At 41.4% G+C, this 13,116-nt stretch overlaps 1 protein-coding gene across 1 annotated transcript; it reads right to left on the bottom strand.

The window, feature by feature from the left end:
* Positions 1-6,814: 6,814 nt before the first annotated feature.
* Positions 6,815-12,582, bottom strand: pus7l (pseudouridine synthase 7 like). The gene is made up of 10 exons (XM_035679985.1): positions 12,333-12,582; positions 11,352-12,189; positions 10,728-10,887; positions 10,331-10,550; positions 9,875-9,973; positions 9,569-9,650; positions 9,211-9,376; positions 8,486-8,612; positions 7,548-7,601; positions 6,815-7,456 (listed from the first exon to the last, which is right to left on the bottom strand). The coding sequence occupies exons 2-10, from the start codon at positions 12,142-12,144 to the stop codon at positions 7,082-7,084; spliced, it is 2,076 nt and encodes a 691-aa protein (XP_035535878.1). The 5' UTR covers positions 12,145-12,189; positions 12,333-12,582; the 3' UTR covers positions 6,815-7,081.
* Positions 12,583-13,116: the final 534 nt, after the last annotated feature.

Here is a 13,116-nt window from a genome sequence, read left to right as displayed (position 1 = left end):
CCCATTTTCATTCCTGTCTGTCCATGGACACACACACACACACACACACACACACACACGGACATATTTTGCAAATACACACGCACAGCTGGGATTTAGCCAATAAGGTAATTACAGGACTACAGTCAGGCTCCAAAGCAGCTATGCCACAGAGACACTGATTGATGTAAGAGAGCTAGGTTAATGGCAATGAACGGATAACGGATGCCAAACTTCAGCAATGTGCCTCTCAAGGCCTGTGTGTGTGTGTGTGTGTATTGGTATTTCTTAAAGGAATAGTTTGACATCTTGACATAAACGTCTTTTTGCCTTGTTTGTCGATCCCCTCTTTTGACCATATGCTAAATACTGTATGAAACTAGAACCAGGTGTAAGTCTATGGAAGTAAAGGTGTGTTCAGACTGAGTTCAAGGTGAATTTTAGATGCTGTGGGATTGCATCCAAACTCAATGGAAAGATGCAAGTGTGCGTGATTAGATGCATATTTGCCCGGAGCAGTGCAAACTGAGTAAAACTACGCCAGTGTAAATTGAAAAATGATGAATCTACTTTGCACGTAATGGCAGAAAGATCAGTCAGAGGCTGAGCTGCACAACAACATGCACACACAGGCACACTCACATACACGCTAGCTAGTCAGCAAACATTTAACTTCTGTACAGTTAGAAAATGAAGCAAAATTTTACCTCGCGACAGCTGATACACTGTCTGATTATTTTAAAATAATAAGTGTTATTTGAAGTATTTTCCAAAATGTTTAACTATTTAATTCAGCTGATTATTGAAGCAATTCATTGCAGGAGGTCTAAACAATGTAGTTAATTTAGTGAATATGACTATTCCTGTACGGGTTTCCATCAAAGCTATTTTGTGAAATTCATAAAAACTACATAGAACTGGATTTTCAAACAGAATTTATTTTGTCAGTCGAGAAATTATTGCAATGGAAAAACATTGAAAGTCCATGTTTTTGGCTTTCATATGACAGCATTGGTGTGCACGCTTGCATACATTTTGCCAAGGTCTGAGTGCAGTATGGAGCCAGCTAAGATAGTATTATGGCTCATCTCTCTCTCTGGCTCTTTCTCTCCCTCTCTCAACCGGTGGAGGGACGCCATTAAAAATAATGAGCTTTCCTTCACCTCCCTGTACTTTGCAGCCAGTCAACAGATTCTTCCACTCTGGCACAGAGCGCTCACTGTACCCAGGCAGAGGCTTAACAGTTTTTTTTTTCCCTTAACTTTTACAGTGTGAGAAAAAGTCCCAGTTGTAGCGAGTAACCCATTAATGGCTCATGTGCAGGCAATTTACCACGACTCCACACGATTGGTGTTGTGCCTCAGTGTGTTAAAAGTTGGGTCACAAACAGGGCAGGAAATTAAGTTTTTCCACTGACTGGACACAGTGAGTGGTCGGATCCAAAAGTTGACAGACTCACTTTATATTTTAGCAGCCAGATGTTTTACAGCTTTTTATTTATTTTTATGATAGAAAAGAGCTGTGTTGGATATGTACTTCATTCGCAGCCGGAGATAGACTTTACCAGCATTTGGCTTATAGTTACAAGATTCATTTTCCACCATCGACCACATTGTGCCAAATTAAGCCAATAATCAAAGACACAAAATTTTGGGTTTCTTAAAACTTTAATTGGGCTCAAGCACATGACATGAACTTGTTATGGTTTCAAATGCTTGCTCATGACCTTTCCAGGGAAGGCTGACTGTGAGTATGAATCAGATGCTGGTGAAAAACAGCATTCACAGACAACTCACTCCTGGAGTATAACTGCAGTTTTCTCCTGCTCTATACATGTTGCTAATGATACTTAATCGACAATGTGGATGAAAGTTGACGACATGGGAATGTCTCATCCAATTTTCACATACACTCTTATGGTCCGATGGATTCAACTGCTCTACATGTGCAGGATCCAGTGATGCTCCCAAAGCACCGCCTCATTACGTATCCATTAATCAATCTCCTTTTCTCATTTTTTTCCCCTTTCCGCTTGTCAATAGCTAAGCTGCAGTTATCAGGTCAGTGTATTTTCCACATGCAGGCCTCTCACATGTGGGACACTGACTGGAGTACACTAAATGGGTGACCGAGCAGCCTCTGGGCAGCAGAGAGGTCAGGTGGTTTTACTGAATGACACTGTCCCATAATAAAAAAGGTCACAGGTCAAGTTTTGCAGATGGCTCATGTGTCCAGCCATGTGTGCTTCTTTATTACGTGCATTGTCCCATGAGTTACAACAAGTGCAAACAAAAGAAAGTTGTGCTTTCTAGGGACAGAATCATCTGTGTGTTTAAATGTGAATTTCATGCGGTAAAAACATCACCCTTGTTAGCTTCAATCCTTGTAATCCAAGTACCAGAAACCAATCCAAAAGCCTTTGTGCACCTACTCCATGAATGTCATTTAGTGCATCTGTTAAATAAATCACTTAAATAAATGGCTGCAGTGTAAGTGTAGGAGCTCTTAAGAAAACACTGGAAATCATAATATTCACATTAATGTGGCAGCTTAAAAGTAAAAAGGCACATACTGTAAAAATGAATTCAAAACAGTGGATTAATTGTTGTTATGCTTCCATTCAACCACTTTTGAAACCGTGCTCAGCCACCTTGTGTACACAGACTGTCACGTCTGGACAACACTCAGTGGTGGCTCCTGCAGCAACATGGTTGACAGGGGCACAGAAAAAACACTCACTCTTTTGCTTTCTCTTTCACAGGCTCAGACAAGCTCACAAACTCACACGCGCACTTATGTTTTCAAAATTCCCACAGGCATGGTCCCATATCAGCCTCTGCTCTAGTAAAAACACGGTGAACCACTTGCCAGTCAACTGACTGGAGGACAGACAGCTCAGGCAGGTCAAAGGCCGCTGGAATGTTTATATGTCTAATCATGAACGAGGAACTGGGCATGTGTGTATGAATGTATGACATTACCGTAAGCTTCGAATGGGCTGATCAAGCCAGTATGATGGTCATTCCTTAATCAGTCTGAGTCATTTCCCTGCTTTCATTATTTTATCTTTTCTATCTTTATTCCTGCCTCCATCTTCTATATAGCTCCCACACTCAAGATTTAAAACCAAGTTTTTAACATTCAATATGCATGACTAAATAAGCAGCAATCAAAGTTAGTTTTGAAAATAACCTTAGATGAAAATATCTTTAGATGTTATAAATAAGGAGTTTAAACCTACAAGAAGTTTTTAACTGATTATGAAACGGTCTAAATTTAATACTGATGCCTCGATATGACATACATAAGCAAACGAGACCATCAGCAAGAAGACTATTATATATAAGGCTATTTCTACATAGTGATTCCTAATTCCTGTCATCAGGTCGGATTCGGTTGGATTCCCCTTGAAATCAATGAAAGGAGACACTACCGCATTTGTCCACAGGGGCTGCCAGAATCAACACAAACTGAAAGTTGCTGCTTTTACCATCAAAAACTTAATTAATCGCTGTCGCCTGGACTGCGGGTGTGGTTTAATCGCTTTGACAGTGCTGGCAAACTAAGTAAGCAGCATAATGTCAAAACAAACAACTGCCCTCCAACTTGATTTTGATTCAGATATTGTTGCTACCGTCCTTATTGCGGCACAGACATATGAACCCCGCCCACTTCAAACCAGTAAGTGCAGCACACAGAAATCAGAAATCTCTACTAAAACAACCAAAACTGTTTTAACTTCAGCAGAAAACTTGTGTGTTCACATAGGACCCCATCGCTCATAGTAAGACGCTGATTGAGAAAATATGTTTTCAAGGCCTTTAAAGTGCTGCAAAAAAAAAAACCACAAGGGCGCTTGGCCAGAGAAGCCATACAGCTCCCCCATTCCATGGTAAGTGTCTTTCATAACTGTCAGCTTTATCCCCTTCCTCCGTCTCTCATTTCGAGGTGAAATATATCACTGTAGGTCCATGGTAAATGTCTTTCATAACCCTTCACTTCCTTCTCGTTCTGAAGCCTTTTGCCCCGCTTTTCAACTAAGCGAGACATGTAGTAAAGTTGTCATCTTCGCTGCTGAAGTGGGTCAACATTTATCTACAGCCGGCTGGAACGGGATTCAGCCCGAGGATGTGGAAGAGTCACTCGCCCATTTCTGTCTGCGCAGAGGAATCATAGCTGAGCAAGATATAGTCCTGTTCCCACTATCTGTAATGTAGAATCAGACCAATTATACTCGCCAAGGCTCTTTTCAGCTGCAAGTGCACTGGGCCATAGCCACAGGAGCACACAGTAGAATATATTTTGAGTTTTTATGCTGAGTACAGAAAGTGTCAGTGAAGTATATATTTGGTGATGGATCATATTCACATTTATAGGTGGAGAGGTTTTAATTTAATTCTGCAACTACACTATATAAGAGAGGGGTGCTGTCAATGTGAACGTGTGATTTTCTGTCTTTAAGTTTTATTTTTCATAAAACAAATTAAACAGTCGTGGATACTTGGTTGATATTATAGTTTCCAATGTATTACCACTTGTTTTGGTAATTTTCTGGGAACAGTATCTTAAAACAAGGCACAATCTTTGATCATTCAATGGCTTGATTCAAGAAATCGCCTGACATGAAAATGATGTAACCAGCTGGCAGAATTGCTCACTTGTTTTATGATATATACAATTCTGGGACTTGATTCTTGACCTTGTAATACTTCATTTAGACTTGTGCAATACTGAAAAATATCCCAATGTGTTTGACTCAAAACCTTGGATGCAACATGGGATTTACAGTCTTCAGAAACCTTGAATTGTTTGACCACCACAGAACTTCACACTGATCACATCTCTGCAATGTGAGTTGAAGTGGATGTAACATTCTTAGGTTAAAACCAGTGTAAGTTTGATGGGAAACAAAGACGGGAACATGGGTGGTTAAGCTGTTGCAGCAACCACAAAAGTTTGACATTTTGGGGAAATGTGCTCATTCACTTTCTTGCTGAGATTCACAAAAGGTCTCAAAGTAAAAGTTATTGGTTGATACATTCTGGAAACTGTTTCAGTCTGCAAGGCAAGGTTGCATGACAGTGATTGTCGAGAGGTCAAGGACTAAAATACGCAGCCTTCATGCCACCTGGGGGGACATGGGACTTTATCCAGCACACGACTCCTATTAATTCTCATTTCATGTCAGTATGTGAGAACTATTTAAAAAATCCTCCGTATTATTATGAGTGTAAGACTCCCAAGGCGAGAAACAATAAAAACAGTATAGGATTCAGTCATGTAAGTGTCACTGCAAGGATTTTTATTCTCCAATCTCCTTTCTACTGGATAGTCATTTTAGAACAAAAGTCTTCAAAATGTGAAATAACTCATTACTGCTAATGCCTCTCTTTGGCAGACAGTTTAGCTTACAGGCAGGCACTTTATCATACAGCGCTATGGGTTGATGACAGGCTGCGTGTCAGAACCCACCTCCAACTAAAACATCCATATAGTCAGTCACTTCTCACATTGCTTACAGTAACGGGTATTAAAAACAGCCCAGAGGTATATCCGTTGTGAGTTATTTATGGGGGAGGTTTTTTTTATGCTGCTGTCTTTAAACATTCTCATCAGAATTGCATAAATTAGTCACAGGAGGCAAAGCTGGCTCAATTGTAACACTGATCGAATGCTGCCCCTCAGCAGCATAATTACCCCAGGGTTTAATGCTTCATTATATTTTATATTGGTTCTGAAATGCCTCTCCTGCTGGGGTGCAGCTCTTTTACTAAGAGTGGATCATGTGACCTTGCATGATGGACTTGGCCTCAGATTAGGAGTGTGATATACTCATTACCATCATTAGTCCTTTAGTAATATGTTGCAGGTGCTGTTTTTTCTCAGATAAGGAACTCAATATCATGCCAACATGGCTGAGGATAATTTGGTGGACACTCAGGAAATTAAATATTCACACTTTTACAAATGAGTTTACCTTGATACATTACACTTAGAGGAGTAGCAGCGCCTGTGTTATGTGACTGACTATCATTGTGTGTTGTCTCCATCTAGTGGTGGTTAGTAGTCAGTAAAATAACCAAAAAGGAGAAGTTTCCATTTTATCCATACTGAATCCATAATAAACTCTAATTCTAGTTGATAGTATGCAGTGGGTTAACAATGTAAAGTGATAAAATTAACGATAGGCTACTGAAAGCAGACAATATGCACACTACAATCAGACCAGTGGGGTCCCACAATGCAATGCACACAGCTGGACAAAATTAAGCCAATTCTACATTATGGCGAAAAACTTTCAGAAAGCCAAATTTAATGTTTAAAATATTTCTCTTTTGTTTGTTAGAAACAGAAAAGTGCACGTAGGTATGGTTACCAATTATATTGATATAATAATATTTTGCAAAGAAATGATTTATTTTATCATGACAGGTTATTAAAATTGAAACTGAAATTTTACAGCAAACTGAAGTTTTTTGGGCCTATAAACTTCATTTGGGAAGACTATTTATTCAAATGTGGAAGGGATGCAAAATTGTCGCAGATTGTGTTCTATGTTGTTAAGTTTTGTTGGTTTTGTTTTATTAATTCTGTGGTTTTTATTAGTTATGTATTGTTACTAGTGTTTCAGGACTTTCAAGGAACTCTGTAGAAATGTTAAATGTACATGTGAATGTTTTGATTGATGTCATTTGTTTTGTTTTTTATATCTCTCTCCATATACGGAGGATAAAATGTCTTATCCTGAGGGTCTTTTTAAAAGCTATCTTAAGATGTACTCGGGTAAAGGTTACAAATATACTTTTTAAAAAGCAAAACATTGTTGGATGGAATCTTTAGGATTTTTATTCATGGCACAAACACAAATACTGTTTACACGGTTTTACATTTAGATTTGTTCACATTTGTTTTATCAGTTGCACATTATGTATTATTTTTTTTATTTTTTTTAATGTTTTGGTCTTATGCTCATTACATCAACAACAAACCAAAAGGGCTACTGATAATGTATCACAATGATGGGTTACAAAAAAGCTCTTTTCCACTAAAAACAAGAAAAAGTATGTAAAGTATGAAATACAACAGGAACAATGTCTGACGTCTAGGGGTCACACTTCATGATCTCTCTGAGGCAGATAGTAGCATAGCAGGAGGAGTCCAGGTCGAAGTTTAAGGTGAGAGCGAGCGGGTCCTGCTTCCCTTCTACTGCTGAGCCGTTCAGCTGCCCGTCACTTCTTCTACTGCTGCCTCCTGTCACCTCTCCCGCTCCCTCCCCGAAGGCTGCTCTCTGCAGCTGGTGGCGGAGGTTGCGTGGGAAGGCCAGCAGGGGGCGATAGCAGCCGGGAAGATTTAGCTTGAGGCCGCTGACTCTGAAGCGGCACTCGGCCAGTCCGTCTCTGGCCAGTCTCTCTTGGAACCAAGTCCCCATGGTGTTTTCTGGATACTTCACGGTGTTTCCTGGCATTGGTAGTAACACCTGATGGGATGATAAAAACGCAATGGCAACAGCGGTGAGATAAAGCAGTAATAGTAGAAATTAAAGCAGGCATATAAACTGAACTACATACTTGACCCAGTGTGTACACTCCTTCTTGCTCCTCTTGGTCTGTCACCACATGGATCTGCCAAAGCAAAGAAGGAAAGGTGAGCAGCACTGACCAAGCACAAGACCATCAGCGAGAACATTGGCTGTTTCTACATGGTTATTCTTAATGGCCGCTTAATGGCCGCCAGAATCAAAATTATGTTCCTTGTTGCTGCTTTAAGTTTGACCACAAATCAGCAAATCTTGAGTCGAAGTACAGGGACAGAATCAAGCCACTTATTTCAGCTCTATTTAGTCATTTCACTTCATAACAACAAACACAAGATTTCTGGAATGAGCTGTTTTCAATCCTACTTTCTGTTGTTGAAAATGCCCATAAAGTGTGCATGTCTTGCAAAGGAAAGAGAAGTAGCATGAGAAAAGGCCCCACTGATCAGGATTGGTAATATATCAAAGAAGAAGGCGACAGATCATGACATATATTTTACTGGGTGATAAGATGAAAAGAAAATACAAAGTTAGATGATGATGTGTATAAAACAGACACAAATCTTAAAGGGTTAAAATGTCTAAGCCTTTTATACAACATTTTCTATGATTTTCTCTTTTTCCACCATATTGTGATGGTTCCATTTACAGCCTTTTGAAAGGAAAACCTTCAAAGTTGTAAGTACTCATTCACTCTGAGTTTAAATCAGTATGTGTGCTGGTTTATTGAGCAGACACCAATTGTATTTATTTCTCTGCTCAGCCACAGGTTATTGTCAAGTTTTGGGTGTTCTGTTGAACGTTACATGTAACAATCTGATTCCTCCAGAAGTTAGGGTGAGGGGAGTGAGCCATACTGGCGCCTAGTTTGCTTTTGGAACAGCTTATACTCCTCCTGTAATATCTATTCCTGCACAATACTGCAGTTAGAACATTGGTACAGCTAATGTCTTCTTTTTGTCCTCTCTTTACCTGAGGGGAGCTGGGTTCTCCAGTGTCCTCCAGGTTTTTCTGGCCTTCCGGCATCCACACCAGGTCTCCTCGCCTGGCACTGTGGCCCAGAGTAGTCAGCCTGTGTGCCACTGCCTCGTTCCACACTCTGACAACCACAGACAGACCAGCACTTATCAGCAATTATCACTATTAAACAATTAAAGCGCTGGGAGCCGGCTTTAATTTCCCAAATGGTTTATGACTTATTAAATGATAGTCATTTAAGGTGATGTTGAATCTTTTTGTAAAAAGAAAGCAAATCACTACATTAAGACAGAATATGTTCATGAATTTAAAAAGAATAAAACAGACGATGCTGGCTCAAACCTAGCCTCAGTTTTTGCTGCAATACTCTCATCTTTGAAAAAAACCCAGAAGGTTTTTTAAGCATTCTGGAAATTCCTTCAGAACAGCTTAAGTGCTGTTAAAAAAAACCATCTGGATTGTGCAGTCTGCAGCTTTGTGACTCGAACATGATGATGATGAGAGGCACAAACTGCTGCTAGGGTTAAACCCTGAAACTGAACATAACAATAGCAGCGGAAAGTAGATAAATAATGTAATTTTTTGTCTGTCAAAACGCAAATGTCCTTATCTCCTAGTTGCTGCAATGGAGCTGCTCAATAATAAATGGTAAAGAGCTCCAATACTGGCAGGAGTCCCATAAATAAAGTGTGTTTTGTGGCATTTTCCTTGCAGCTGACCTGCTACAGTAGGCATGTGGGTAGAAGACTCTCATGCTGTGGGGCAGGCTGAGCCAGGCTTGAGTACAACCATCTGGACCTGTACCGTAGCGGTTCAGGGCCCGGAGCATCAGTCGTTCCCTGGCCTTCGACAACGGCATCAATGCCAAAGACTCCTTAGCGTTATCTGGTACAGAGAAGCAGGAAAGACGAGAGAGAGAGTGATAAAGAGTGAGTGAAACTTTTAAAATTTACATTTTATTAGTCATACATTTGCTACATGATGGGTTTTCTACAAAATATCATCAAATAAACCAAGAAACTAGGTAGTAAGTAGGATAAATTAAACTAAATTGGTCAGTGTTGTCCTAGATCTCACCTGTTTGGAGGAAGTGTCTCTTTGCGTGGCTCTGAGGATCATCGCCTTCCTCTGGAGTGAAGAAGAGACGCACAGCACCCACCTGTGTGGGACAATATACGACATACGTCTCAACACACCCCCACAACCCAGTACTGTGCAGACTGATAGGGAATACATGTGAATGGGTTTGCTGAGATGACACTGTTCTTCCATCTGGAAGTGCTTCAGTTCCCTGTTTTGAGGAACCAGTTGCTGTTCAGTCACATTTCACAGCTGTTCACATCTGGCCATGTACACAAGACTCCAACTGTCTGCAACACTTACCATGTCTTCTTTTAGTAAAGCCAGCCCTACGCGGTCAGACTGAACGCTCTGCCCACTCCCAAACCTCTGTGGTCCATAGTAGTTCACAAAACCTCGAGCCTGCAAAGAACAAGAAACCACGTGAACTTGGCTGCGTATTGTTGCTAATTCAATCACTAGCACATTTTAAGCACTACTGAAACAACAGCCACCACTGAAGCACAAGGTTGGTAATGTTTTATATTTTTCTTACTGTCAACAAGAGTAAAAGCTAAAAGAATTATACATTTTTCCTACTGTGATCTTCAATTATTTCCTAAAATATATATATTTTTTGATTTTAGCAAACAGTACTCAAATAGGAGGAAATTCATATTTACATTTTTCTTTTTTTTTTTTTAAACAACACAGGTTCAATTTTTTCAGTACAAGAGTAACAATGTGCAAATATTGTGCAGAAAAACACAGAAAAACTACCTCGACATTCTCCACTGCTTCCTTTACCAGCGCTGCCAGGCGAGTGTGTGTGTTTGCACCGGAGGAGTGAACGTCGCTGGCCCCGTGCGGCCTCAGGTCACGGACCACCAGGTCAAAGTGGTTCCCCTGCAGTCGTCCAAGCCTGAGTGGCTCGCTGACAGAGCGGATCTGAGACAGACGCATCCCCCTCTTTTCGAACTCCGCTGTCTTTTCTTTCAACCTAAAGATGAATAACATCAAATAAATAAGTGGTTGGATTCAGTTTCACACCGATTTCTGACGTTCATTCTGAGACTTCTAAGGGAACTATGATGAGGGTTAGTTGTAACTTTTTGTCTCGCTAATTTGTGAATATGAAAAAAAGATGCCCAAATCCAACAAAGAAATGCAGCACTACCGTTGAGGGGAGACCTTCTTGACCACCATGGACTGGTAAGTGATAGCTCTCTTATCCTTGATCCCGGCGTAGGTGAAATCTGACGGCAGGACCCCGAGAGCTGCTGCCATGTAGCTGATGGCCTCCAGAGTCTCCAGGTTCTCCTTACACAGAGTGAAAGCTGAAAGAGAGATCACACACAAACACACACACACACACACACACACAGCTGTGATTTTGTTCTAATTTCAAGTGTCACTCATGGGAAATATTTTTTAAGAAGTTCTACTACATCTTGAAATAGAAACCAATGACTTGCTTTAAATGTACGCACTTTCCTTAGGAACTTGATGGTTAAAAATATTTAATGATATCAATCGCTGTGTGTGACTTTGATTATGTAAGTGGAGTTATTTTAGGAGAGGGATTTTATTTTGAAGTCATTTGGAGCCTAATTTTCAGCCGTTCCAGCTTCTTAAATGTGATTTGCTGGTTGTCTTTGTGTTAAATGAATATCTTTGGATTTTAAAGAGTTGGTCGGACAAAAAAGGCAATATGAAGACCTCACCTTGGGCTCTGGGAGTGTATATTTCTTTTTTTTTCCCCGACAATTTTCCCAATTAATACTTAAATCGTACACCTTACCTGTGTAAACGTCTTCTTCCCTACGTTCCTCTGCAGTTCTCTTCTTCGGCCTCCCTTGCTCTCTCAGCCTAACTGAGATTGCCGTCGTCCCCTGGTCGCTGAAGCTTTTAGTCTCCACCAATTTGCCAAACCTTCGGCTCAGGAAGTGGTGCACCGCCGTCCTGTGCTCCTTGCTGTCATCAGGTCCAAACGTGTAGGATGAGCCTCGCACTTTGGCGTCTATGAACCTGAAGAAGTCCTCTGCCTCGTCCTCTGTCACCAGCTGGGAGAGCTCTCTGTAGTCTGGGTCCTCCCTCACCCTGATCTCAGGCTGAATAGTGACAGTCATGAGGAAGGGGAAGCGGTGTCTGACAGCACGGTGGACGTTTGCCCTGTGGTGTTTGTCAGCGAAGTATCCCAGAGAGAGCTCCTGCTTGGTTGGCTTTTCGTCTTTGAGAGTCAACACAAACTGCTCAAGCTCCTCGCTGACCGGCTGGCCTAGAATCACACTTAAATCAAAGCTACCTGGACTAGGTATGGTGACATCTCCCCCACAATCAGCTGAATCATCAGGGTCCTGGGAGACTGAGTAATAGCTATTCTCCTTGAATTCTGCACTGGTTTCATAGTTTGTATGTGAGGAGGCACAGGCTGGTGTCTGTGCTGCTGCTGCTGCTGTGTTCACACGCTGTCCTGTGATGTCTAACTCAGTCACCACAAAGTCTTTGATGAAGTTTTTGATGCTTCCGAGGAAACCCTCATGGTTGGAGATGAAGCACGCAGGGACGTCCACAGCCTCACTGTCCTGCTTCATGGCGCCTTCATCCAAACACTGCAGAGTTTGCACTTACTCCTGTTGCTAAAACGGAACGAAACAGTCAGAGTCGGGACACACATTCAGAAGTAATGTCAGAGGGCTGTTTTATTTCTGCTTAAGCATGGGTTATACATGCGTTAAAGCCGCCTGTTTACAGTAATATCCGTATCAAACATCAACCCTACCTCGGGTTTGGTGACCTAGAGCTGCTGTACCTGCTATAACAAAGAAAGTAAATCCCGCTCCTGTCTTTAAATGGGAAACTGAGTTTGTTACGGAAGAATAATAGGAACGTAGCAGTTTTTGTCCACTCATTGACTCAATGGACCTGCGAGCGGCGCGTAAACCACAAGCTGCTGTTGATGTAAACACAACAACGCTCAAACAACTCGGACTTCTTCCGCGTCATGTGACCGTCATGTGACTTTTCTTAAAGGGACCGACACGACGGCGGAGCAACACTGTGTCACACTCACAACCGTCCTCCGTGAAACAACAACGCTGCTGGTAGGCACGGACGTAATTTGGGGAGGGGGCACAGGGGACATGCGAGGACCCCTGCACTTTTTCAAAAGGCCGTTTTGGTCCCCTGCAGTTTTTACCGTCCAAAAACAATGTTACACTATAGTAAACAGAGACACGTCAAGCACTAGGACCAAGCGGAAAACTGACAGCCGCTCAAGCTGAAGCCTGTCTCCTTAGTTTAGCCCGCCACAAGCTCTCGATTGGTCTGCCGGTTATTGTGTGATTAGGCCGTCCCGCTGTACTCATTCTTGCTTGCACACGGTCTGTAGTTGCCAGGAGTCTTTTAATTAATTAATAATATATTTCAATAATAATTAGTTAATTAATAATTATATGCCGCGTTCGTTTGTCTTGTCTTGTTATTTAAATCTTGCACTGTTAATTGGGCGTTTGTTCTGCTGGTCCCGTCGCTAGAAGGTTGTAATATCAGGGAGGTTTTCATTC

This window comes from Morone saxatilis, unplaced genomic scaffold (assembly GCF_004916995.1).
Source record: "Morone saxatilis isolate NCDOM2014 unplaced genomic scaffold, NCSU_SB_2.0 Contig10, whole genome shotgun sequence".
NCBI classification, from domain to species: domain Eukaryota; kingdom Metazoa; phylum Chordata; class Actinopteri; family Moronidae; genus Morone; species Morone saxatilis.
This window is presented reverse-complemented; position numbering and strand designations above follow the sequence as displayed.